General features: G+C 40.3%; 1 protein-coding gene and 1 long non-coding RNA gene across 3 annotated transcripts; one reads left to right on the top strand and one right to left on the bottom strand.

Moving 5' to 3' along the window:
- Positions 1-798: 798 nt before the first annotated feature.
- LOC134477733 (uncharacterized) lies at positions 799-5,692 on the bottom strand. Its single transcript, XR_010049925.1, has 2 exons — positions 4,703-5,692; positions 799-2,928 (listed from the first exon to the last, which is right to left on the bottom strand). It is a non-coding gene; the product is annotated as an uncharacterized LOC134477733 (long non-coding RNA).
- Positions 5,321-23,948, top strand: Acp6 (acid phosphatase 6, lysophosphatidic). 2 transcript variants are annotated; one of them, XM_005007902.4, is made up of 11 exons: positions 5,321-5,441; positions 5,749-6,038; positions 13,024-13,152; positions 13,268-13,398; positions 13,722-13,801; positions 16,976-17,063; positions 17,712-17,844; positions 18,987-19,087; positions 21,112-21,207; positions 22,916-23,081; positions 23,759-23,948. In XM_005007902.4, the coding sequence occupies exons 2-11, from the start codon at positions 5,820-5,822 to the stop codon at positions 23,900-23,902; spliced, it is 1,287 nt and encodes a 428-aa protein (XP_005007959.1). In that variant the 5' UTR covers positions 5,321-5,441; positions 5,749-5,819; the 3' UTR covers positions 23,903-23,948. The 2 variants fall into 2 exon arrangements, with proteins under 2 accessions (XP_005007959.1, XP_003479328.1); XM_003479280.4 differs by having other exon boundaries at positions 5,425-5,441; positions 5,691-6,038.
- Positions 23,949-25,726: the final 1,778 nt, after the last annotated feature.

Raw genomic sequence — 25,726 nt, 5'->3', positions numbered from 1 at the left:
AGTAATTCTCAAAGAATGATGTAAAGAGACAGCACATCAGAATCAGCTGGGTACCTAGAAAAGGTTTTTTTCTATGGTGTCTGGCAAGTATGTGCTGCCATGTTTCTCAAATTGTTAAGTGAATCATTCACCAACCCACCAGCTATTTTTCAGGAAAAAAAAAAAAAAAAAAAGAAAACAGAAAAAAGACCCTCTCGAATTCTTGAACTACTAATGTATTCTATTCACAGATATTTTTCATTCTTCCTGTCTTATTGATATACAGCATAGCGTACTTTCTCCTTCTGGGCCTAATTATGATATTTAAGTAATTTCTCATCGCCTATCCTACTAAACACTTGCGTAGACCTATTACCTCATCTCATATTTTCAACCTGTCTCCAGTCTTTTCTCTATAATCATTTTAAAAATATACACACTTCTTTCATTTTCTTTTATTTTTCTTTTTTTTAAATTTTATTTAAAGAAAGACTAAGCAAAACAGAAAACAGAAAATAGGTATAAATAATACATACATTCAGAGAAAAAAATAAACAGTAAGAAATCACTAGTTGATGTTTACATATTGTCATTTTACAAATACTTGTTCAAGGTACAAGAGTGGAATATGTAAAGTGGGAATTCAAACAGCGAGACTGCAAACAGTTCTGTTCAACTGTCCAACAAAAACTTAGTAACATCGTTGTCAATCCTATACACTGAAACATACATGCAGTTATCCATATCTTCATTTATGTTTAGATTAAACAAACTAAAGCAGGTTAAAATCATTCTGAACAAAGAATAATAGTATTACTGGATTTTACATCATGATACTCTGTGATCAGCGCTGGGTACCATAGTGCCTTTTTAAAAAAACTTAATTTAAAGAAAGACTAAACAAAACAGAAAATGGGTACAAATGATACATAATTTCAAAGAAAAAATACAGTAAGAAATCACTAGTTGATTATTACAGATTGTCTTCTTACAAATAGTTATTCAAGATACTAAAGTGGAGTATATAAAGTGGGGATTCAAACAGTGAGATTGCAACCAGTTCTGTTCAACTATCCAACAAAAACTTAGAAATATGGTTATCAACCCTATACACTTAAACATACATGCAGTTATCCATATCCTCAATTATATTGATATTGAATAAACCCAAGCAGGCTAATATCACTCTGAACAAAGCATAGTACTATTGCTGGGTTTCACATTATGACACTCCAGGATCAGCACTGGGTACTTTAGTGTCTCTTTTTCTTCAAAGTATCTGTTCATTTCATCATGTGTCATAAGATCAGTTCTCATAAACTGTTTATAGATTATACACATGCATGAGTCTTAACATGTATTTCTATCCTTTCTATATTAGAGGGAGAAACAAAACAAAGCAAGACAAAACAAAACATATTCCTATAAACACATGAAACAAAATAAAAATGTAAGACCACTGTACAAAGAGTTCTACCATGGTTCCTAGGTTGTCTCTTGTTATCTCCAATAGAACTGGCTATATCATCAGACATAGTATATTTGAATATATCAGTACATAACAGTATTAATAAAAACACAACTTTGTTATTGTACAGAACTTCAAAAACCAGCAGTTATCAAACTAGAATGTGTATCATAGTCTTGTCATCTTCAGTGTAGTTGCCTATACTCTCAGACTTGATACTATCAATCATATCAGTTTTGATTAACATCTTCTCTGCCTCATTTCTGTTATGCTCTTGTTTGCCATCAGTTGTTTGCTTATCTTCTTCATTCTGTTTTCTGCTCCATTCATTGAGGCCTCTCTGCCACTGTTCCTGGAATCCTAGTAATTTTCTCTCTCTATAGAATGCCTTGCAGGATTCTCTGTAGACTTGGATTGGTGGTTGTGAATTTCCCATGTTCCTCTTTGTCTTGGAAGCACCTTGTTTCTCCATTAATTTCTAGAGACAGTTTAGCAGGGTATATCAATCTGGGCTGGAGGTTATTTTCTTACAGGGCTTGGAATATTTCACTCCAGGCTCTTCTTGACTTGATGGTTTGTGTCGAAAAGTCTGCCGTTATTCTGATGGGCATTCCTCTATAGGTTATCTGTTTCTTGTCTCTAACAGCTTTTCATATTTTGTTCTTATATTGAATTTCTGGGATCTTGATTATTATATGTTATGTGTAGCTCTGTTTTGGTTGTAGGTGGCTGGAGTTCTGTATGCCTCATAAATCAGAATATCATTTTCTTTTCCTATGTTTGGGAAGTTTTCCTTAATTATTTTTGTGAATAATCTTTGTAGTTCCTTTGTTTATATCCCAGCTTCCTCACTTACATTCTTTATTCTCAAGTTATAGATCCTTTTGTCATCTTCTAGCCTTTGTATTGTTATTGCTTGTTTTCTTGTTATTTTTAAAAAGTTTTCCCTTTCATACTCCCACATTGCAAAATTGTCCTCCAGTTTGGATAATCTATCCTTAGTTTCTTTCAAGCTGATTCACCATCTTTCCATAGTTTTTAATTTCCTGTTGATCTCTTTGAATCTGCTTCATGTATCCTATAGTTTTTTTTATATTCTTCATTAAATGCTTCTCTCCTTTGTTTGAGTTTCTCCCTTCCATCTGTGTCTGCTTGAGGGGTGTTTAGTATCTCTTTAATTAATTTTCTTATATCTTGCTTTATTTGGCTAAATATTTCACGTTTGAACTCATCTATGAGGTCCCAAATATATCTCTTTATGTTCACTGGCGCTATGTCTGATATTGCATGTTTGCTCTTCTTGTTCTCTTTTGTATTTACCTGTCCTGGGTCAGTGTTCTCAGGGTTGGGACCTGGGGACTTTTTGTTGTTGCTTCCTGTTCCCATCTTTTTTGCTTCTTCCAGGAGACCCGAGTTGCTTTCTTTGTTGGTTACAATTCTTCTGAAGCGCACTGGCTAAGTGACCCTTCCATTGCAGTGTGCTAGTGAGTAGCAGACAGAGACAGCGTATCACTTCTTCACTTTCAAAAGACAATTCTTCCTTAGTTTCATGGATCAAACACCTCAAACCACTTCAATTAATCACTACTTCTCAGTTAAACTTGATGACATCTACATTACTCATGTCAATTCAGTCTCTATCCTATTATTTCACTGAGGCTACTCTCTAAAGTGATCAGAGATTACTTTTTTACTGAATCTTATTGATATTTGGGCCTTATATTGCTTGATTTCTCGTTCCATTAATACCATTGTCTAGTACTTCTTCTTAAAACCTTTTTTTCTTTTGGCTTACTTCATACTTGTCATTATTTTCTGTCTATCCCCAGCCACTCCTTTGCATGATCATTATCAGGTTTCTCTTTCTCTTTCTTTTCTTTATATGGTAGTTTCTCAGGAACCTGTCCTAGAGTTTTCTTTTTTCTTTCTCTATTCTACCACGTGTTCTGAGAAACATCCATTTCCACTATTTTAATGATTAACTATGTACCAAAGAGTCCCCCATATGTTTTTCTACCCCAAACTTATTCTGAGCTCCAGACTACATAACCAACTGTCTAAAGGCCATTTCTACCTAGGTGTCACACAAATACCTCTTCATCTATATCTTCAAAGTTACTTTCCTTTTTTTGCTTAATTTTCCCTGACAAATGGCATTGTTAGTTACCCAATCCAGAAACTTAGGCGACATCTTTGACTCATCTATCCACTCTATTGTGTTAACTACCTCCTATGTTTCACACCTGGGTTGTAGCAACAGTTTCCTAACTGACCTTTTCCCCTCCTAATCCAGAGTAATACAATGGAGGGAAAGAGCACAGTTATAATGGTCATTAAATTCCAAATACTTCCTATCACTTAGCTGAAAATTGGATGCCAACCTTCCTGGAAATCAAGGCAAAAGTGAAGGAAAACTTAGTTTCACATTTTTAAATATGATGTAAAGTTAATTCTTTGCTCTAAATCATATTTCCACAGATGAGATTTTTGTAGGAAGCAGTAAGCAATGTAATGGACAATGCCCTTCACCACACATATCCTATAATTTCATTTGACAAGAATTTATGGAGTACTTAATTATGAGTCAGGCACTATGCTCACTACTGGAAATTAAACAGTGAATATGATTATGTCTTGTCTAATCTCACAATTCAGATTTGGATAGTATCAAGTGTAACTCTCTGAAGACCATTCGGTGAAAAATGGGATTATTTCTCAAGCTATTCCTGCCTGGTAGTACAATCAGGGTCAAAATACATTGCAAGTGTTCTTCTTCCTCCTTTCCTTGTCTCCAGAGTACATTTCAAACTCTGGGAAGCTCTGCGTTTTCTTTTTAAACTGAAGTATGCACATGAAAAATACTTACAGGATTCCCCAAGAGTTCTTTCACATATGCAGACAAGGCGCACTTTGTTCTAGACAAGGAATCTGTCATTTTTCCCAACCTCACCTGCTCTGATTTTCTATAGAGCTCAACTGCCAACGCATTTCAAACACCTTGGCAGGAGAAGCCACTACTATAGCTCATACAGATTAAAAAGAATGTTCACTGTTTAGCAACCAGTCCAAGCTGGGAAGATTCACATTTAGAATCTTCCAGTTCATGAAGGAAGTTTAACTTCAGGTGTGACATTTGCATTCTATTAAGTATGTCCTCTTCTGTCCAAGTTTCACTTAAAGATACCACTGAGAATGATTAAAGAAATGGTTCAAAATCATATATTTATAGACTCTTTTTCACAACTTGACCCTTACCTTGCAATGATCACATACCGGTACAGATTGCATCCTGTTGCAAAATTCTGACAATGTAGACTTGGGATGACTGTATGCAATAGAGACCAGACCAACAACTGCTAAGGCTTGTCTTATCAGTTTGAGCAATGTTTTTGAGCAAGGTCTCGACTTTTTCCACAAGAAACATGTATTCCGGATGTAAGTAAACACAGCAGAGAATTTAAAGTTCCATGTGATTACGACGATTCATACCTGAGAATTTTCTTAACCATCCATAGTAAATGTAAACTAAACCTAAAGACTGAGGACCAAGTTTTGCAAGTGATAACCGCTTAGTAGGTGTCCCTTACTCTTGATTTCAGTAATCCCACTTCCAGGACTTCAAGAAAGTTTTCTACTTGTAAAACTGCAACCAAACTACTTCTCTTCACCATCCAGTTCTATTCTTAACCTTGTGCTTCCCTGTCACCCTCCCTTAGTAAACCTTCACTTCTTACAGATTTACAGAACCGCTTCAGCCCAGCCCACGCAGGGAAGTCCTGGGACTCCCTGCCTGGAGATAGACAGGAGACAGGAGGCGGGCCTAGCAGGGGACCTTACAGCCTACGAAGGTAGGGGGGAAACCCCGCCTGCGCGCTGCCTCATGGGAATTGTAGTTCTCACAGTTTCCAGTCTGTGGTCAGACAGTTACCACGGGACTCCTTTCCCGTGCTTCTCTGCGCGGTTCCACTTGGACTGGTTCTGAGAGGGTGAGGAGGTAGGTGCTTTGGGGTTTATAAGAAAGGGAGTTCTGCTCGAGAGATTTCAGTACCGAGAAACTCAGGGCTAGTTCCTGCAATAGTGGGTGCCAAATTTGAAACCTAAGTTTAAGATTTCCTAGAGAACCAAAACTAAACTGAGCTTCCCCAGGCCCAGTCTACACAGCGGGAGCGGCCAGTTCTGTCCCGGGTGAAAACTCCCAGGGCGGTTTTGTACCCTCACCTCCGCTTCTTCGGGTCTCTCTCAGGGCTGGTAGTGGCTGCGGTCTGTGCTTGTTCCAGGGGTTGGCTGTGCTTTCCCTCCAGTTTGCGCGAGCTTGGGAGCGGCCACTGAACCTCGCGGCGCCCACGGAGGGCTGCGACGAGGAGCTACCACCATGATCACCGGCATCTTCGGCATACGCGTGTGGGCCCCGGTGGGCGCCCTGACCTCGCTGGCGTACTTCTTCCACCGGCAGCGAGTAGCTTTGGCGGAGCGGCGGCCAGCCGACGGCCAGCGTCCTATTGACCGCAGCTTGCTGGAGCTGAAAATGGTACAGGTCGTGTTCCGACACGGGGCGCGGAGTCCTCTCAAGGCGCTCCCGCTGAAGGAGCAGGTGAGGGCTGGGCTGAGGCCAGGCTGGTGGGAAGGATGGGGGTTGGGCCAGGCGCCTGCCCAATCTCCCAATTGCGAGTTTTTTGCTGCGTGGAAAGGGGTCGGTTTGGGTCCTTGCTCTCTCTTCTTTACTTCCCTCAGCGGCCAGTGCGGGGACCCTCCAAGGTAGAAGGGTCCAAAATTTTGTTTCATCCCATAGCTGGCCTTCTTAAGGTCCAAAGGAGTCGCCTGGAGATATTGGTACAATGTATATTCTAATTCAGCAAATGTCTGGTGGAATCAGAAATTCAGCATTTCCTGAAAATGTCTGGGTGAACTTGTACAGGACTGCAGTGCGCTTTTGTATGACTTTTGGTGGTTGTCAGAATTGCCAGGACCTTTGAAACGGTGATAACAGACAGATGTCGATTTACAGGGAACAGCTCAGGGTTTGCTAAAAGCCATTTGAGATCTGACCTGACCGCTTTTTGGTAACAAGTGTTGTGTCGTGGTGTGCGTTTGCATTTTAGGATTCTAAACCTGTAATGGAAGGGACTTTTTGGAAAATTTAAATTTAAAATTTAAGTAAAAATGGGCTATGATGTCTTAAAATCTGCCTGCTTTGGCCAGGATAATTTTGATTAAAGCAAAATAATTAGTTGTTTTTGTTTTGTTTTGTTTTGTTTTGGCTTTAAATGATTATCCTGCCGGATTGTGACCTCTTGTAACAGAAGGACTTAGTGAAGAGAAATAGAGAACCACATATCCCTAAGGCCCCAACTGTCACACTTACCTGGCTGTGCTTTTGTATGGTTAGTTTTCCTTGATGTTGGAGCAGGTCAAACAGGTATTAGGTATATTCTTCATTATCATATCTGCTTTTCCAAAACTGTGAGGGTTGTATCTTCACATTGTACAACTGAAAATCCAGTTTTTAAAGTTGGCCACATACGAAATCAAACATTTAAGGCTCTTCTTTCACAAATAAATATATTTTTGTGGGCACTTAACGCTAGGACCATTTTTTAGTTAGTCTTCATATGATTGACCTTTCTAGCTGGAATTTCTTTTTTTCTTCTTCTTTATGATGCTTTGTTCTTTTTTTGGTCCCTTACCTGGTGTTTTAGTTACTTTTCTTGTTGCTGAGACAAAATACCTATTACCCAAAGTGATGGCATGAGAGAAGGACTTTGTGGAGGAGAAACAGTTTGGTCAGAAGGCAGCAAGCAGGTAACCTAGCAAAGCAGCAAGTGACAAGTGACAGGAGACAAAGTCTTTCTGTCATTTGTATTGTATCCACTCACACCTAGGGTGGGATCCCCTTAATTCTATGCCAAACCAATCAATGGAATCATTTTTTAATCACACATTCTTAATGCCAGCATCACACACTAGATTCTGCCACCTCTGAGGCTTTGGGGGAACATTCAGATGTAAGATACAATCGTTTTCTCATTCTTTTTTTTCTTTTTCTTTTTTTTTTTTTTTAAGCTAGGATTGAACTCAAGGACTTTACACTGAGCTACAATCCCAGCCTTTTTTACTTTTTGCTTGAAGACAGGGTCTTACTAAGTCGGTTAAATTGCCCAGGCTGGGCTTTAACTCCGGATCCTATGATCTCATCCTCCAGAGGCATGTGCCACGGTTCCTGCTTCTTACCTGCTTTTTACCTTAGAGTAGCCCATTTCTTATGTACTTCCTGCTCTCATTCATCACCATTTATTCTTATGACAGAGGGCTGGGAAGTCATATATTGGAATATATATTATATTCATATTAAAAACAAAGTTATTGGTGGTAACAGAGAATAAAAATTTGCCTGTCTACACCTGGATTTGTGCTGGGTCTAGTATAAGTCTGTGTGGTATACCTGACCCCTAAAGGCCCTAGAGAAAGATTTAGGTTCTTTTACAGATTTTTTTCTGAGTCAGTGGGGTGTGATAGGTATCTTCTGTTTTTATGGTGAAAGGGGTGGCTTTTACTTAGCATACCAGCTTCATTCATTTTCTGTCTGCACAGCTACAAAAAATGGAACATCTGATTCCATAGCCTCGCTTTGCGACGAGAGAAGGCACATATACCTCTCTTGCCCGCTCATACACTGAAGACTGTAGGCAGATTCTTTAAGCATTTTAGCTTTCATATATGAAAGCCAGGAATGGAATCAATTCTCTTTGAATTTAGGCTTTTAGTGAATGTCATCAGCTTTCTGTAACTTGTTTCTGGATATCTCAGATCTTTTTTTCTTTAGTATCCAATTTGATGGACAGGGTTTTTGGGATTTTCTAATCTTTCTGGTTTGGTCATTTATTTTAGTCAGATGAGACTGCCTGGCAACAATTCTGAAAGTAGAGTTGGTTTGATACATGTTTCCTGATTTCTAACTGGTCTATAGATGAAACATATATGCCCAGTCATTCAGTTATCTCATGAATCTTTAGAGTAGCACCATTTAGAACTATGTGTTTTGTTGTTTCTTGTGACTTGAACAGCTGTTGACTTAACCTGTCTTGCTGAAAGATTATGCTTTGGAAATAAAATTATGAAATTTGATCAACCATGTTTCTGATCAATAGAGTAGGTCCAAGTATATTTTCAAAAGAAAAATTGATCCTGCTTTCAGCTTTCCCAGAGCCGACCTCTGGACAGTGGCAAGGTTGCCCCCACCAGGGAGGTTTTTATTTTTATAGAGTTGAGTGTACTCCATATCCATAGTTAAGGCACTTTGGTTTTTATTTGTGGGTAGATGATCCGGGCAACATAATGTTGTATTGCTTTGTTCCTATCTGATATGGGCAGAAAAATCACGGACTCTAAAAAAGTAAAAAAAAAAAAAAAAAAGCGCTTTATTAGCCGAGTTCAGTGGCAACACTGTCCCAAAAGAGCAGCCAGGAAAGTGTGCACTGGAGCCAGGGCTGCAGGGAGTTTTAAGTAGCAAGCCCCAAGGGAAGGGGTGAGGGTCTTAGGATCAGTTTGACCCCATAAAAGGAACCAGGGAGGCCTAAGGAGCAGTTACAGGAACCAGGGAGGTAGGGAGGGGGTTACATGGTGGGTATGTTACAAGGTTGCAGCTTAACTGGCAATTACACAAGTTTTACAGGAAAAGAACAAGTTATAATAAGTACAGCACCCTTTTGGGTTTTTGAGTTAAAACTATCCAGAGGTAAGCTGAGAAAAGTGTTATCTAGGAAGCACTGCAATAAGGTTGTATCAGTCAGTCCATCCATTCCTCTGGATTGATGGTTCTTAACCTTGGAAACACATTGAACTCAACTGGGGAAGTTTAAAAAACACTAATGCTTAGTGAGCATGGTGGCAGATACCTGTAATCCCAGCCCTTGGGAGGCTGAAGCAGAACAATCATTGCTAATTTGAGGCCAGCCTAAACTACATAGTGAGACCTTGTCTCATAAACAATCAGACAAAATTACTGACACCTGAATGTTCCTCCCAGAAAGTCTGACTTAATTGGCTGAGAGTATCCAAACATAAAAATTTCTGGGGTGAAACTTTAAAATTATCTGGACGCTACAGTACGAGAAAGTTGAGACTCGAGCTCTATGACTAGCCAATATAATTAGTCCAAAATGGGGCTCAAACATAAGTAACTTTATAAATTTTCTTAATGATGCTACTGGATAGCCAAGTTTAAAATCATCACTTTATTCTAAAATCTATACCTGGAAATTTTTTATGTAGATTTCTTTCTTTTACCTAAAATGAAGATTCTTGATTCCCAGTACAGAATTGCCTTCAGTACAATATACCTCAGTGTTGAAGGAACTGGGAGAAATAGTCCCGCAGAACTCACTGCAGTGAGTACTGGAAAGATGTTCATTCTATTATTCTGTCTTCTTTATGAGGACCCTCGGGAGACATTTGTCTGTTAGCATTAGAAGGCTTAGTGCCAAAGCTGTGGCCCACCTGTGATAAGTATTTGGATCCTTGTGGTGTGCATTTTTAAATAAAGTTACCATTGTATTCAGTTTTGTCCTTGTACTTTCTTCCTTTTTGAAGATGGGCTGTAAATAAAACAAAATTATTAAGTTAGACCTTCCCACTAATTTGAAAGCTGAAGAGCAGGAGTGACAATGTGATTATGTGTATTGGGTGGGATGGAGGTAAACTGTATGTGAGACTGATATGTTGTCTATTCTTGACATCTGAAAATGCGTACTGGGAACTTGACGTGATGAACTTTGGAAATTGTACCCTGGGAAACATCAAAGATCCTACCTAAGAAGAGATTCCTCGGTGCGGCTAAATGGCCCTGTAGCCTGTCTAGCCTGTGCTAGATAGTGGATTTACCAAGAAGGATAATTTAATCTTGGCTTTAAAGGAGTTTACAACATGATAAAGCAGAGGGGCAAAACAGATTTTAATTATGGGAATATGCAGAGCCAGAGAGTACTGGGAATACAAAGAGCTATCTCAAACTTAAAATGACCAGAACTGAACTCAGCTTTCTAGAAGTTCTTCTGTCTTTGACTTAATGTTAGTCAAAAAATGGTTTCATTATCCACATTAGGCACACAGACTGAAAATCACACTGGTTTTTTTCTTTATTCCTCTTTGTTTAGTGACCAACCCATCTGCCAAATAAAGCTTTTGTTTACTTAAGCATCAAAACTAACATAGATATCTTGTATCTGCGTCTTTGTTTCTTCTGCCTTAGACAAAACCTTAGCTATTTATGTACATTATTGCAGGCATGGTAAAATTTGCTTTTTTGCTTCTGGTCTTTCCATTCCATTTGTGTGGTGGACTTGACCGAGGAGTGAATGGTTAACCTCTGGGGCAAAAGCACACAGGCTCTATGAGAAATGAATGATTAAACAACAAGAAGGTTAGAGTTCAGCATGTTGTGTCCAACCATTGCGCTCCCTGTTTCCACAAGAAAAACTGCCTTGCCTTGTAAGAGCACCTTGCCCAAGCTGCTTTCCTTTCACTTTTTTCACTTACACTGAATGATATTCTAAATAAAAGCCATAGAATTCTTGCTTCAGGGCTTCTCCTGGGAGTCACCCTTACACTGGGTGATCTCAGTTGAGTTAGTGATTTTGGTCTTGGTGATTGAGCTAAGTCTCATCTCCAAGTAATCATTCTTCCTCTATGCCTCCATTACACTGCCATACAGTTGTAATATGTGTGTACTGCCAGCTTTCTAACTAGTCTTTGGAACCATGGGCCACAGTGGTGCTGAATGGCTGAAGCTCTGCTTATTCCTACTTGAACTAGAGAAACTTTGCCTTTATATGTACAAATCTAAAATTAACCTTACTTGGTAATTGCTAATTAAAAAATTTGAAAGTCTTTCCCATGTTAGGGAACTAAACCACCTCTTTGCTGTAATTCTTTACCATCTCTACCTTTCTCAGGCTGTCCTTACCTATTTCTTACAACTTCAAGTTTGTGCATGTCTAAGTCCTATTCCTTTCAAATGCCATTCCTCCCATGAAACTTTTCCTGAATTTCTAGCCAAAAGAAAAGGTCTATCTTGCCTTTGAACTATAATGGCCTTTATCTGGCTTCTTATGGCATATATCTAGGCATTGCTATCATTTATATTCATAGTTTGCTTCCTCTACTGAAAAGAAGACCTGGAAAAGCCAGGAAAAGTTATCTCAGGCTTGATATCTTCCACAGGATTCAGCAAGTTGTCAGAACTATTAATTGAACCTGTGAAATACCAAGTTCTTTTAAGGCATCTAGAACATAGGGGTCCATAGATGACCTAGTCCCTTCTCAGGAAGCTAAGTCTGTCGAACAGGACAAACCAGTAGAGGACTTCTAGAACATTTTGGTAAAAACTCCCACAGAAAGTCACTGAGGTTACCGTGTAAGGTCAGGCCATGGTCAGGGCTTGCTGAGTTTTATGGAAGGAACGAGAGTCTTTGCAGATAAAAGAAGAAAATTTTCCAGGCAGAGGAAATAACTTTGAAAAAAGAGAGGAGATGTGAGACTGGTACTAAGGGAATTAAAGTTGTGTTTCTTGAGAATAAGTGTAGGGGACAACGATGAAGTGGTGAGGAAGAGGCTGAAGAAACTGAGCCATCATACAGCTGTGAGGCCTTGAAGGGTTACCCAGAGGAATTAGAGGATCAGAACTGGGAAGAAGGACTAAGGTGTCTTTTGTATGGAGTAATAAAGTTTATATTCTGATAATAAGATAGTAGAAGGGCCATTGCTAGGAACTTTTTTGCTAGCCAGTAAATCAATAGAGCTTGACACAGGAATCATGGAAAAGCAGGGAATCAGAGGTTTGAATTTTCAGACCTAGGAGAATTATTGCATTGAGAGAGACATAATTAGTTGGGAAGAGGAAAAGGTGTATAGGACTAGAGGGGGAAAAAAAGCTTGTTTTTAAAATTGAAGTCATCACATCTGACTCAGTGAGTGTTAAGAATTTTATGGGTAATTGGAACTATGAGATCTGTGGCTCCCTGTAATGATTGATTGATTGATTGATTTTTCCATTTGTGATGTTTTAAAAGCCATTACATTACAGTTGGGACAGGGACCAGATTGTGTGGTATACAGGGAGATGAGGAAGAAGCAATATCTTTGGATAAGATATGCTTGTTTCAGAAATCAGATGAGAAGAGAAAGGTATATGGTAGCAAGAAAGGATATTAAACAGAGTCCTAAGCAGGGGATTCCAAGCATGGAAACTTGCAGATTAATTCCTTAGAAATGTTTATAAACATGGTCTCTGAGATCATATTGCCTTCATTCACTTAGGTGTTTGTGTGCTGGATATTCCATTATTCCTCCCTTGTGCTTCAGTGTGAGCTTAGAACTAGAGAAGCCACTCAGAGATGAGAATTTAAGTAGCAATAACAGGACATGAGCTCAGGACAACCAGAATAGTAAATCATGATCATTTCTTCCTTTGATTGAGAGTAAAATTCTTTCCTTTCTTTCCATGGGAACATTATAGGGCTGCTGGCTGTTAATGCTGTTTCAAGAACCTTTGTTAAAAATATGCTTTTTTATGGTCACAACAGGTAGAATGGAGCCCCCAACTATTAGAGGTCCCTCCTCAAACTCAGTTTGATTACACAGTCACCAATTTAGCTGGTGGTCCCAAGCCACATTCTTCTTATGACTCTCTCTACCGCAAGACCACCCTGAAGGTGAGCAATACTTTTCTATCCTGGGAGGCCCACTGCAGAATGTCAGTGTTTCTCCATGGGCTGAGCTCAGCAGGCTGTCAGGTGTTTCATTGTTCTCCTTTCTTCCCCACTTCAGGGGGGCATGTTTGCTGGGCAGCTGACAAAGGTGGGCATGGAGCAGATGTTTGCCTTGGGAGAGAGACTGAGGAAGAAATATGTGGACACCATCCCCTTTCTTTCACCATCCTTCAAACCCCAGGAGGTCTTGTAAGTCGCCAGAAGAGATGCTGTACCTGATCTAAGGTCTTGAGTGTGAGCATATCTATACAGATCCCACAGAAGTATCAAATTCTGTGGGAGACACTTTGCCATGATGAAGTTCCTCTTATGTCATAGGATCCTGTGGTCACTGGAGATCACATTCATTGATCATTGAGTCCCACCATCCTGAGGGAAATCAAGCATTCTTTCTAGTCCCATCACACTCATTTGATCTTGAAGGATTCCCAGCTGTTTAGCAGAATGAGGTAGAACTTATGTAATTGGGTTTTCCTTTTATGAGCATCTCTGCTTTTTCATTTTTTTTCCAGTATTCGTTCCACTAACATGTATCGGAATCTGGAGTCTACTCGTTGTTTGCTGGCTGGCCTTTTTCAGCGTGATAAAGAAGGTTTGTGTTTGAGGTCTAAAAGTCAGTCCTTGTTCTCGAGCAGTTCTTTGTTTTCACTTCCAAAACACCCCTCATCCTTGGTGCCTGTTCCTTTGACCTTTCTTTTCCTACACATGTGACTCACAGATGCACTTATTCTAGAAGGTCCTTCCCAGTCTAGCCTTGTGCTTCCCTAGCCACCTGACCTCATGTACCTGGGGCTCCTAACTTTTCAGGCTTCTATGTAAGTTGCAAAAGTTAACCCTATCCAGGTTTCACGAATAGTACTGAAACACTGCTGACAATATAGGATGGCAGGGGGACCCTTAGTTGGGACCCTTAGTTGCTCCTACTCTGATACTGGTAGTAATCCATAGCATGATCCAGATGGTTTTGGCAATATTCTGTTGGCTTTCTTCGGTGAGGAAGTCTATCAAGTTTGGGTTTTGATGTATTCAACCAGTGAGTGATTGCAGTTAATGATTCCCAAATTTTTGACCACCAGTGGCTGCATTTCTTACTTTCTATGTTTGAGAACTTTTGGCTATCAAATGAACCTATATTTTGTCATTTGTAATTGATTCAAATTCACATTTTATTACTGATCTGGATTTCAGATTACCCCAACCTTACTAAAATACTAAATGGTATCATAAAGCAAAACTTCTTATTTTATTGTAGCTTCTTTCAATAGTAGCTCAAATAGAAACAAAATTTCCACTGAACTTTTAAAAATATGTAAAATAATGTAACCTTCAAACCAGCAGAGGCTCTCCTCGTCTTTCACTGGATTGGGAACTGGTGTTAATTCTGGCTGAAGTTGGCTGCTTAACACAGTGTATTTCTAGCTAACGTAAAGCAGACAGGGTGAACCGTCTATTACTTCTTGGGAGCCTATGAGCTTATGAATATTCCACAGTGCCTCATCTTCTGGATGTTCTTCACTTGCTCAACTTCAAAAAAGGAAATGTCCTCTTTCCAGAAACACCAAACATGTGGCTGAGGGAAAAAGATGGTGGCCTCTTTATGTACACATGGATTGTAGACCAATTAAACAATATTTGTAAAGTTCTTAAAACAATATTGGTACATACTGATTCCTTTCAATGTTAGAATAATAGTAACTATGGAGCTTAGACTGACTTAATTACTCCATGTTTTAGACTTGGCAAAATCCAAATCATTGCTGATGGGAGCAGTTTCTTTTGCTATGAGGCCCGAACTGTGTAGAAAGAGCCTGCCATAGACACAGAGCAGAACATAAGAAGATGTTGGGACATTTTCATTGGTCACTTGCAGTAGGGGACAAGGGCAGCCTCCTGTTTCTTCCGATAAAAAAATGGTATCCTGGTTTCTGGTAGGGCTGTTGGAATAACAGTGCCTTGTTTAGGACCCAAAGAACTTCAGAAAGTGCCACCATTAATGGAAGTGGCACAACTTTGGGTGCTGCTTTAGGAGTAGAGAAGTGCTGGAGAGTCCATGTATAAACTATAGAAAATCAGGCTGTGGGGGAAGCTGGTAATGGTTAGTTTGCCTGTTTGGTTAGTCATTTATTCAGTATTCATTTCAGTGTCTGCTCAAGTGTGTCTTATTTACCATAAACTATAGTTGTAATATTCTGATACCAATAGCAGACCCCAGATAAAATACTGAAGATTAATAGTGTTATAATCATAGTTACTACTCTAAAAGGATTCAGTATATATCAAACATTGTTTTAAGAACTTTACAAATACTGTTTAACTCCAGTGATAATACTGTGAGGTAGGTACTGTTATCCCCTTTTACAGATGAGAGGACCAAGACAAAGAGAGCCTAAGTGACTTGCTCAGGCACACAAAACTGGTAGTGTAGGTGGAATTGAGACTCTTGATATTCTGGATTCAGAATCCATGCTCTTTACCTTTATGCATGGCTGCTTCTGTGAGAGCATGTGTATTTGGAGAAAGGCTCTGATTGTTTGGTCTCTTTGATTTCATATGTTTTGCAGAACCCCTGCATCATTTTGGTGGGGGAGGGAGTGGTACTGGGATCCATAGTATAGTCTACTTGCATGTTCTGTCCACTTTTCTTTCCTACAACCCCTTTGAAGAGCTCCCAATGCTTTCTTTACAGATCCTCCTATATTGCATATTTCACTTTTTCTTGCTTTATGTGATGGTAGAGGACATTCCACTGCATTAAATTGTTGAAAATCGCTGATGTAGTCCTATCTTTTGATTTATGGATGAGCCCTAAAGGAGAGAAGTGACTTCCCACAGCAGCCTACTTGTTGTAGATTCGAGTCTTAACTCCATTAACTTTCAGCCTGATTTTCTTCCGTTCAGACCAATAAAGGATATCTGAATTCTGATATTCTCATAAATTACCGTAGCTACTTTTAGAGTCCTGGGACTCTTACTATCAGTAATTTGCTTTGGAATTAAATTGCTTTTGGGAGCTTAGATTGACCTAATTACTCCATAGATTGGACTCAATGAATTTCAAATCGCTGCTGATGGGAGCTCTTTCTTTTGCGATGAGCCCTGAACTATGTGGATAGAATATGCCATAGGCACAGAGCAGAACATGGGAAGATATCAGGACGTCTTTGTTCACTGAGAGGGAATAAGGGCAGTATCTCTATATAAGAAACATCGTTATAGTCTAATCATTGGTTCCTAGCAGTTTATCTGGAAGGTTGCCTTTTATTTTGCGCAGGAACTGGGTTTGGGCAGTCCTAGTTTGAGATTATTTGTGATCTTGTGGCTCCCTTTTTCAGGTGTCGTTTGATAAGTCACCATACTGCCCTATGGGGGGTTGATCTTTGGGAAGCAAGAAAATAATCTTGTTCTGATCAAGTTGGGAACAGCCTATTTGTGAGAACCCCCAAGTGCTGATAGTGCTTCAAGGCAGGGGTGCTTTGGAATGGGGAGGGAAATACCAGTCTTATCTTGGTCTCTATCTGCTCCAGTCCACTTGTGGCCCACTAGAAGGCATATGAAATAGAGAACAAGCACTCTCCAGTGCTCAGGCTATCGGAGCGCACCTGGTAGCAGAGCCAGGGTGTGTTGAAGGCATTGAGTATCCTTACGGAGTATCTTTGTGATCTGCCTGTTGGAGCCCTCTGTCCATAGACAAAGAGAAGTAGTACAGAGTGGGGTTGCTAGGAACAAAAAGTTTAAGCTTCTTCCTGCCTGAACGTCCTTCCTTTAGGATCCATCATCATCCACACTGATGAGGCAAGCTCTGAAGTCCTGTACCCCAACTACCAGAACTGCTGGGGCTTGAGGCAGAGAACCAGGTAACTGCCCTGAGGCTTTCCCTCACCAAGGGGAACAGCCTTTTCCCACCTCTGCTGGCAGACTGCTTACACAGGACCCTGCCTGGGTTTACCCATGTTTGGGTCAAGCCATTCTAGTTGGAGAGAGGATGGCATGTCGTGAACTGGGCTTTGCTTTACAAAACATTATTCCTACAACTCTGGACTGTAGAGTGGACCAGATGAGAAAACTGGCAGGTAAAATAAGATGATTAAGCTGGTTGTCTACTTGCAAGTCCAAATGCACAAGCATGAGAAGACACCGCCTTCCCTTCTCTTTACCAAGATGCCGTGGTGTAGGGTGGATTGGTCACGTTTTTGGGCCTCAGGTATTTCTGGGCTATACTAAGACTGTAATATCTGTTCCGTAGAAGAAAGAGAATGTTGTTTTAAGATAGATATAGGATTCAGAAAGTCTAATCTTTTATGCTAACACTGATTCATGCTAATTTACTTTTAAAAGTCATTTGACATTTTTGAGCCTCACTTTACTCATCTTTTCAATGGGAATAATACAGCTCATGACATTGGGTTGTGAAAATTAAATGAGATCTCAAGTGTTGAACACAGCATAGTGCCAACAGTTGGTCATCATACTATTTTAGGGGTTCCTTTTATTTTTTTCAACAGAGGCCGAAGGGAGGCTGCTGCTTTGCAGCCAGGGATCTCAGAGGATTTGAAGAAGGTGAAAGAAGAGATGGGCTCTGACAGTAGTGATGAAGTGGACTTCCTCATTCTCCTAGACAATGTGGTTGCTGAGCAGGTGAGATCCCTGTTTTCCCCAAGGTTGGGGGCTATGCGGTAGGCGCCTGAGAGGGCTGTCTGCTGACTGAGAACTGAGTGGAGGCTCACTGGTTTGCAGATAGGACTTGCAGATGGAGTGGACTTGGGGATGGAGGGGCCTAGAGCAATCAGGGAGGGATAGAAACAATCAGGGAGGACTCCTCACTCAGGAGCACAGACATTTAACTCCAGATCAGTTTCTCAAAGCATGATCCTTATAATGCTGAGACGTATGTATGTATCTTTCATAGGGCAGTCTTTGGGATAGAGTGGATGTGTAGTGAGGATTATTATAGAAAAAGGATAGTAAATCTTTACATGTAAAATTTACATTTAGCATCTTTTAGTTATAAACATTTTGGAATTCTTCATTGTGTCATTTTTTTATAGAGTCAATATACATATTAGCATATTTGGAAATCTTGAGATATTTATAAAAATCTGGTTAATCTTATGACTGTTTTCCTTAGACTAAATTAGCCACAAAAATTATGCAATCGGTATATAAAAATTACACAGTAAAGCCAGGTATGGTGGTGTACACCTATAATTCCAGTACTCAGGAGGCTGAGACAGGAAGATTGTCGCAAGTTTGAGGCCAGTCTAGGATACATAGTGAGCCCAAGACAGGAAGACCCTGTCTCAAAAAAAAAAAAAAAAGAAAAAAGAAAAATTACACAATGAAAAATACATCTCTAGATTCAAAAGCTGGATGCCTGAAAGTGATATAAGATCCTCTTTCCTTGTTTTATGAAAATGACAGAAGGCCCAAAAGGTATAAATGTACCTTTTTTTGTATGTATAAATAAACTTAAAAATACAATTTTGGGAGCCAGGAGTGTGATTCAGTAGGAGAGCACTTACCTAGCATATAAGGGGGATTCAATTCCAGTACAGGAAAGAAAGTTAAACTAAATTTCAAAGTTGATAGGAACATCAGAAGGGGCAGAAAAAGAATTCTTTAAATTCTAGGCCTTCAGAAATCAAGGAATACATAGCTTTAGGTGGGCGTTGGGGACACAATTTCTGTGCTGTGTGGGCCCTCCCAGGAGACAGGTCCTGGCAGGCTCCGTGGAAGCTGGTTGGCTGCCTTATTTCTAAAACTGCCTGTGGTCCTTTCAGGTACACAATCTGCCCAGCTGCCCCATGCTGAAGAGATTTGCACAGGTGATTGAACAGAGAGCTGTGGACACAGCCTTGTACGTCCTGCAACAGGAAGACAGGTAAGGGACCTGGTAGCTACTGGCACATTATGCTCAGTCAGGCCTCCAAGTGTGAGAGAATAAAGGGTTCATTAAGTTCTCTCACACCTGCCAGTGGCATCACTGTGAAGAGACTGAAATGACCCCATACTGCAAGCCTTAGTCCTTGTATTTCTGCGTTGGGGCTGGTGACCTAGTGCTTTCATTTCCTACTACACAGAACAATGAGTCACTAATCACTCACTTTTTCCTTTTGCTTTAAAATTCAAAGTATTTGGGTAGGGGAGCTGTAATTTTTTTACTTTATGCATATTACAAATTATGAACCAGTTTTACATTCTCGTTACAATAGGTCAAGTTATCCTTGTCTTTGTAAGTAAGGAAATTGGGGCCTAGATTACCTTGTTGGGTCAGCTAAAAGGTGGTTGAGCCAGAACTTGAATCCAGACCCCTGGACAGCAGTGGTATGTTTGCTTAGTCTTCCCAGTACCTAAGGCTGTCTTTCTAGAAAGCCTGTTTTCTAATAAAATGGAAGGTTTTTCTGTTACCAAATTTCAGAAGCTAACTTTTTCTGATGATAAACTTACTCAGCTTGTACTCACAATAGGTGAATTGGTAGAGCAGGGAGATGAGAAAAAGAATAGTTCTGCAAAAGACAGGGTGTGAATGTTGAGGAGAATATTTCACATTTCAAGAATTTGAGCCATCTGTTGCATTAGAGCTAGAACCCCTGACTACATTGACTCAGAATCAGCATGGCCCCTTATGCACTAGCCTTGGGCATCCAGGAGATTCCAGCCAAGCCACTCAACTTGGTACCACTCCCTAGGACTTGCTAGCTTCCCTGTAACACAATTGTACCAGACCCAAACTGGCACTAATTGCCCTCTCTCTCACCAGTTCACACACACACATTCAATTAATAGTTTAGGTTTTACAAGGCATGTTATATCTCTTGCAGCTACTCGTCCTACTTGCAGCTACTGCCCTTGTAACGTGAAACAATTATAGACATGCCAACGAATGGGCACAGTTGTGTTCTAGTAAAATTGAACTTACAAAAACAGGCAGGCAGGTCACATTTGGCCATACCATAGTTTGCTTCTCCTGATACATTGTCTTTTCCATTCAGGTAGCCTACCTTCATAAAATGGGTGTTTTTTTCAAAGACAGATGGTGACAAACTCACAATCCAACTTGGGTTGGGCTGCATACATTCTTCTGGAAGGCATATGTCACATAGTGTGGTTTAGTACCCTTTATCCATTGCTTCAAAATTCTTTGCCATAAAGAAGGTGGTTTTACCCAGTTAACACATGTAAAGATTAGTTGAAACTGGTCATAGCAAACTTGTTTCCTTTTGTTAGTGAATGAGTTTTGAGAGTTCTAGGAGAGCTGTTACTTTGGGATTTTTTCTTCTTTGATAAAAAATATATGACACTCTTTTTTTTGTCAGCCCTGATTTTCTTGCTTTGTTCACTTCCGTAAGAGGACATGCTTCTGTTTACAGTAGTCACCTTGTTATTGTGAAGTGACAAACCTGAGAATGTAAGTGGTAGACCTATAGAGCCAACACTGGGACACTTTGCTGAACTTATTATTAAGTCAAATAAGTAAGACAAATAAGAAATGTTTTTATGATCTAAACCTCAAAAACAGGAGTGCTGGCACATAAAAAATGTAATTTAAAATGTTATTCCTTCTACTTGTGCTTGTGGAATTTCTGGAAGTGATCACTCACATCCTTCCCATTTTTGTCCTTTTATTCTTCAAGGGTTAGTTCTTTATAATTTGTCCCCGTTCCCATTCACCTGCTCCCCCAGCCCCTTCCATTTCAGCTGTGTTGATAGCAGATCTGCAGATTGGAGCTTTTGTAGTTAGAGTCTTTGTTCACAGGCAGCTCAGACTGATTTCTTTCCTTCCTGCCCTTGGCTTTTCTTAGCTCCATCTGACTGGCCTCTTGAAGTCCTATGGAGCAGAACTCATTCTATATTGACTTAGTGCTGAGCACCTACGGACTCTTAAAGATTGTTCACTTTTCACAGGGAAGGTCTACAGATGGCAGTTGGCCCATTCCTACACATCCTGGAAAACAACCTACTGAAGGCTGCAGAACCCGCCTCTCCACCTAGTAAGACCAGGTATCTGACACAGCAACTCTTTGTGCAGATGACAACTCTGGGGGCCCTCTGGCTACAAAGAGGAAACCTCTTGGGGTTGGAGGCAGGCTGTCAGTAGATGTTTAAGGTACCACAAATCCCAAAGAGATACCCTTTTGCTTTTGTTTTGCTGCAGCTCTTGTGCCATGTCTTAAAAATTTTACTTTGGCCAAAAGAGCCCCAAACTTATTTTTCTATAATTGCTCAATAGATTAAACACCTTCACTCATTGTATAGAAAGTATGTGTGTGTGTGTGTGTGTGTGTGTGTGTGTGTGTGTGTGTGTGTTTTAACCACATCACTGGGACACCCACAGTTTAAAGGAAGAGAGTTTAATTTGGCTTATGGCTTCAAGGGAATTCAGTCATGGTTGGCAGGCTTCAAGGCAGAAATGTCATGGCAGCAGAGAATCAGAGCAAGGGAACATGCCAGAGAGGAAAGAGCCAGGGATCAGATGTAGACCACCAAGGCCACACCTCCATGATGCATCTCAGAAGTGTATTCTACCAATCTTTTGGCAATATCAAGTGTAATTGTTACAATGTGATATCCATAAAGCATTTTTTCAAATGTTGGAAATGTCTTATGAGCTTCCACTACTACTTTTTAGTGGGTAGTGGGGCAATTTTGGGGGTTTAACTCAAGGCCTTCGCCCTGAGTTACATATCCAGCCCTTTTCATTTTTGAGACAGAGCCTCACTTAGTGGCTAAGTTTCCTGGAATGGACTCATTACTGCTTTTGTGTAGCCTGGAGCTGCAAGTTAGGGCTAAGGATTTGAAATGTTTGTGTCCTAGGCATTTGGGAAGTAAAGGGTGGTCTTGACAAACAGCTTCACTGTCACCCATGTCCCCACTTGACCTACTGAAGCAGATTTCCCAGATGATTTGTCGGCATTCTGAATTGCAGAAGCGCTGTTGTAGGCTTACTTCTCAAGAGAAGACAGATTGCTTACAGCTAGAAACTCATGAACTGGGACACTGAGTTGAAACAGAAACATTCAAGATCTTTATCCAAGATTTATAATAGCAAATCACACAAATGCCCTTCTCTCATTTATAATACCTGCAGTGGTAATATGCTTCTTGTTGTCTTTTGCCACCTCACAACTCTCTGCCTTTGTATTTAAGAATGCTACAGAGCCCAATGCTAGTCTTTTAGGTTGGGGGTCATTAAATAAAAGCATTAGTCCTTGTTCGGAGATAGATACTGGCATCACACAAATAGGTTTAAAATGGCACCTTTATTTCTGATTAGAGCCATTTTGAGAATGAGTTGAGGACCAAATAGGTTTTTTCATATTCCTTTGAAATGAACTTAATTCTCCAAAACTGCAGGCTTCCAGCACAAAGAGCAGAGCCTGCCCCACTAAACTTGTCACATGGCTGAGTGTGGGAAGAACATTTGCAGGATCCAGAGAAAGGGAGGGATAGGGCATTAGCCACACATTGCTTCCATGAAACTCCCCACAAGGAGTGAGTGGATGGAAAGGACAGTTGCTGCAGTGGGACCCTTCCTGGGAAAACGTGAGGTACAGGTATAATGATTCTCCCACTATCTGTTTCAATGGAGTTTCATACCAGGGCTCATCTAGTTTCTGAAGTAAGTGTTTCTTACTCAAAGGACACAGGCAGTGTTCTGGCCTCCAGAGACCTGAGTAAGGAATTGTGGAAAACTATTTGCTTCTTGCAGAAAGCTGTACCTCTACGCAACTCATGATGTGACCCTCATGCCTCTCTTAATGGTTCTGGGGACTTTTGACCACAAATGGCCTCCATTTGCTGCTGATCTGACTATAGAACTCTACCAGCACCAGAAGTCTAAGGAATGGTTTGTGCAGCTCTATTACCATGGAGAGGTAAGACCTCTGAGTTGGGCTAGGGTAGTAAGTAGGCACCACCTTCTCCCTACACTTCCCACCTGGTTTAGTTTCCTTCCATAGGCCCAGTGGAATTTTCATTGGCACAATCAGGTCTTTGAGTCCTATGGGGTGACTGACAGCGGTGGCCTAGAACTACAGCAAAATTTTCCAAATGGTAGAAAGGTGGGACTTGGGCCTTGTCCCAGTTATGTTACAGACCTCCGGGAGCAGGGTTACCACCTTCTGCTATGCTCTTGAGTATCTCTGCCAAGCTATAACATCCTGACTGTGAGGTCAGTTTTGAAAATTAAAAATGACGTCTTTGGGATGTAATGTATTGTCAGCACCTTTGGTGTCTTAGCTGCTTTATCATTATTAATGTGCAAGGAGCAAACTGGTGCACTCACCAGGGATAAGACCTTTAGCCTTTTCAGCTCGGGATATATTTTCATTGTGTCTTCCCAAGTCAGTTCAACAAACATTTCTTGAGTGCCTTTCATAAGAAGATTGTATTTTTATTCTGGAGATGGACCAGGTAGTGGAGCCTTCCTGGGTGTTATATTTGTGCACATACGTACTGCTTGAGCCGGGGCCTCTCAGACCGCTGGTCTCAGCAGAAGACAGCAGAAGGATGGGATCCTCAGTGAACCTGCTTAGTTATGTCTCTTCCACAGGAGCAGCTGCCAAGAGGTTGCCCTGACAAGCTTTGTCCACTGGACCAATTCTTGAACACCTTGTCACTTTATTCCTTGAGCCCAGAAAAATACCACACACTCTGCTCCCAAGCACAGGAACTGGAATTTGGAAATGAAGAGTGACTGATTCACACAAATAACTTGATTTTTAAATACAAGCTTTCTATCATTCCTCGAGTTTTGAGTGTTTGGGGATGGGGCAGGAGTTAAAGTATGTTACTATAAGGTAAGGATATGTCCTTCTTATAAGTATAGTATATTCTTTTTCTAAAAGAAAAAAGAATGTATGTTGAAAAAGGAGTTTTTTTTCTCTGTTTTCTGGCTTGATGTCTAATATCTATGTGTGTGACTCAAGCTGGGGTATTATGATCTTCTAGAATTGTGTTTAGGACTTCAGTTCTTTTCTTCTTTCTTAACATTTATTGAGCCTCCTACTAACTAATAATTATTATAAAGGTGAAAAGGTTCTGTCTTCAAGTTATTTCAGTATGGTAAGACAGTCAGATAAATAAACCAGTGATTACAATACAGTATGTTTTATGCTATGATAAGGTATATAAGGGATTATTTGAAAAATACATAGAAGAAATCTAGTTTCACTTGTCAAGTGCTATAGAAAGCTGTCCTCTGAAAGTTCTGAGACAGCCTTCTGGGGAAGTTCTGTCTTCATCTGAGTAAAGAAAAGTGAGTAGGAATTAACCAAGTAAGCAAGGAAGAAAGAGCATTAGGTAACACATTTTGAGTTTCAGGGACATTGCTAAGTGGTAAGAGCTCTACGCTTAACTGTTCCCCTCCAGGGGTGCCTGATTAGCTCCTGCTTCCTTATTCACATTCTCATTCATCTGGAATCTGTTTCAGACCTTGTCTGATTTTAACCCAAAAGTCCCATTATGTCTCATAATAGCAATCATGAAAATCTGTCTTTGTGTAGGAAGATGACAAGAACTACTAGGTGAAGAACTTCAGATTTCTTAGGCTCAGATTTCTCTCGTGAGCTTCAGACAGTCGTATCTGTCTAGATGTTCCCTGTTCCATGTCAAAATTAAACTCTTCCGCTCCCAGACCTGTTCTCCCACAGGCAAGCATCCCTACCTCAATGGAAGACATTTCCATCATCCCTCCAGTTGCATTTTACAGCAGAAATTTGTCCTTGTTTCCTATGTCTCACATTTTTCTGTGTCTGATAAGTTAAATTGTATTATACCAACAGTTTGGTTCTTGAACTTAGTCAAATCTCTCCATCTCAGTCTTTAATATTCCCTCCCCATCCTCAGACTGCTGACTGGTATGTTTATTTCACTAAGAAAGTAAAAGCATTCAGGAAAATGTCCATATCCACATTTCCACCACAATCAAATCTAATCCATTTGCACTGGTGCTCATGAGCCCTGCCTGCCTGCCTGCCTGCCTGCCTGCCTGCCTGCCTGCCTGCCTGCCTTCCTTCCTTCCTTCCTTCCTTCCTTCCTTCCTTCCTTCCTTCCTTCCTTAAGAATGAATCACTTTTACTATTCAAGGCCAAATGCCAGCTTGGCATTGATACCTGTAATTTCCATTTTCCAATGTTGCCATTTGTCTTTTCCAATAGTTATTCCCATTACTTACAAGTATGCACCTGTCTTAAAGTTTTTTTTCTCTCCATCTTGAACATGGCATTTTCTTTTTCCCAATATAGCAAAATTCAAAAGAATTGCCATGTCTGATTCTTCCTTTCCCACTCTCCCTGGAGCCAGCTCTGATTAGATATTCACCTCCCCAAATCCCTCCCTGGAAACTGCCCTGGTCAAATTCTGTGATAAGTCCAGTAGTCAGTTTTCAATCTACTTACCTTCTCAGAATTCCTGAGATGTTTTCTTCATTTGGTTTCTATCAAGTCAGAAACACTTGCTTTTCCTCCAGTTTCCCTGTTTTTGCAGAATGTACCTTCTCTTTATCTCTTAAGGATTCGAG

The sequence above is a fragment of the Cavia porcellus genome, unplaced genomic scaffold (genome assembly GCF_034190915.1).
Source record: "Cavia porcellus strain 051 isolate PalLab524CR breed Dunkin Hartley unplaced genomic scaffold, mCavPor4.1 scaffold_1, whole genome shotgun sequence".
In the NCBI taxonomy this organism is placed as follows: domain Eukaryota; kingdom Metazoa; phylum Chordata; class Mammalia; order Rodentia; family Caviidae; genus Cavia; species Cavia porcellus.
This window is presented reverse-complemented; position numbering and strand designations above follow the sequence as displayed.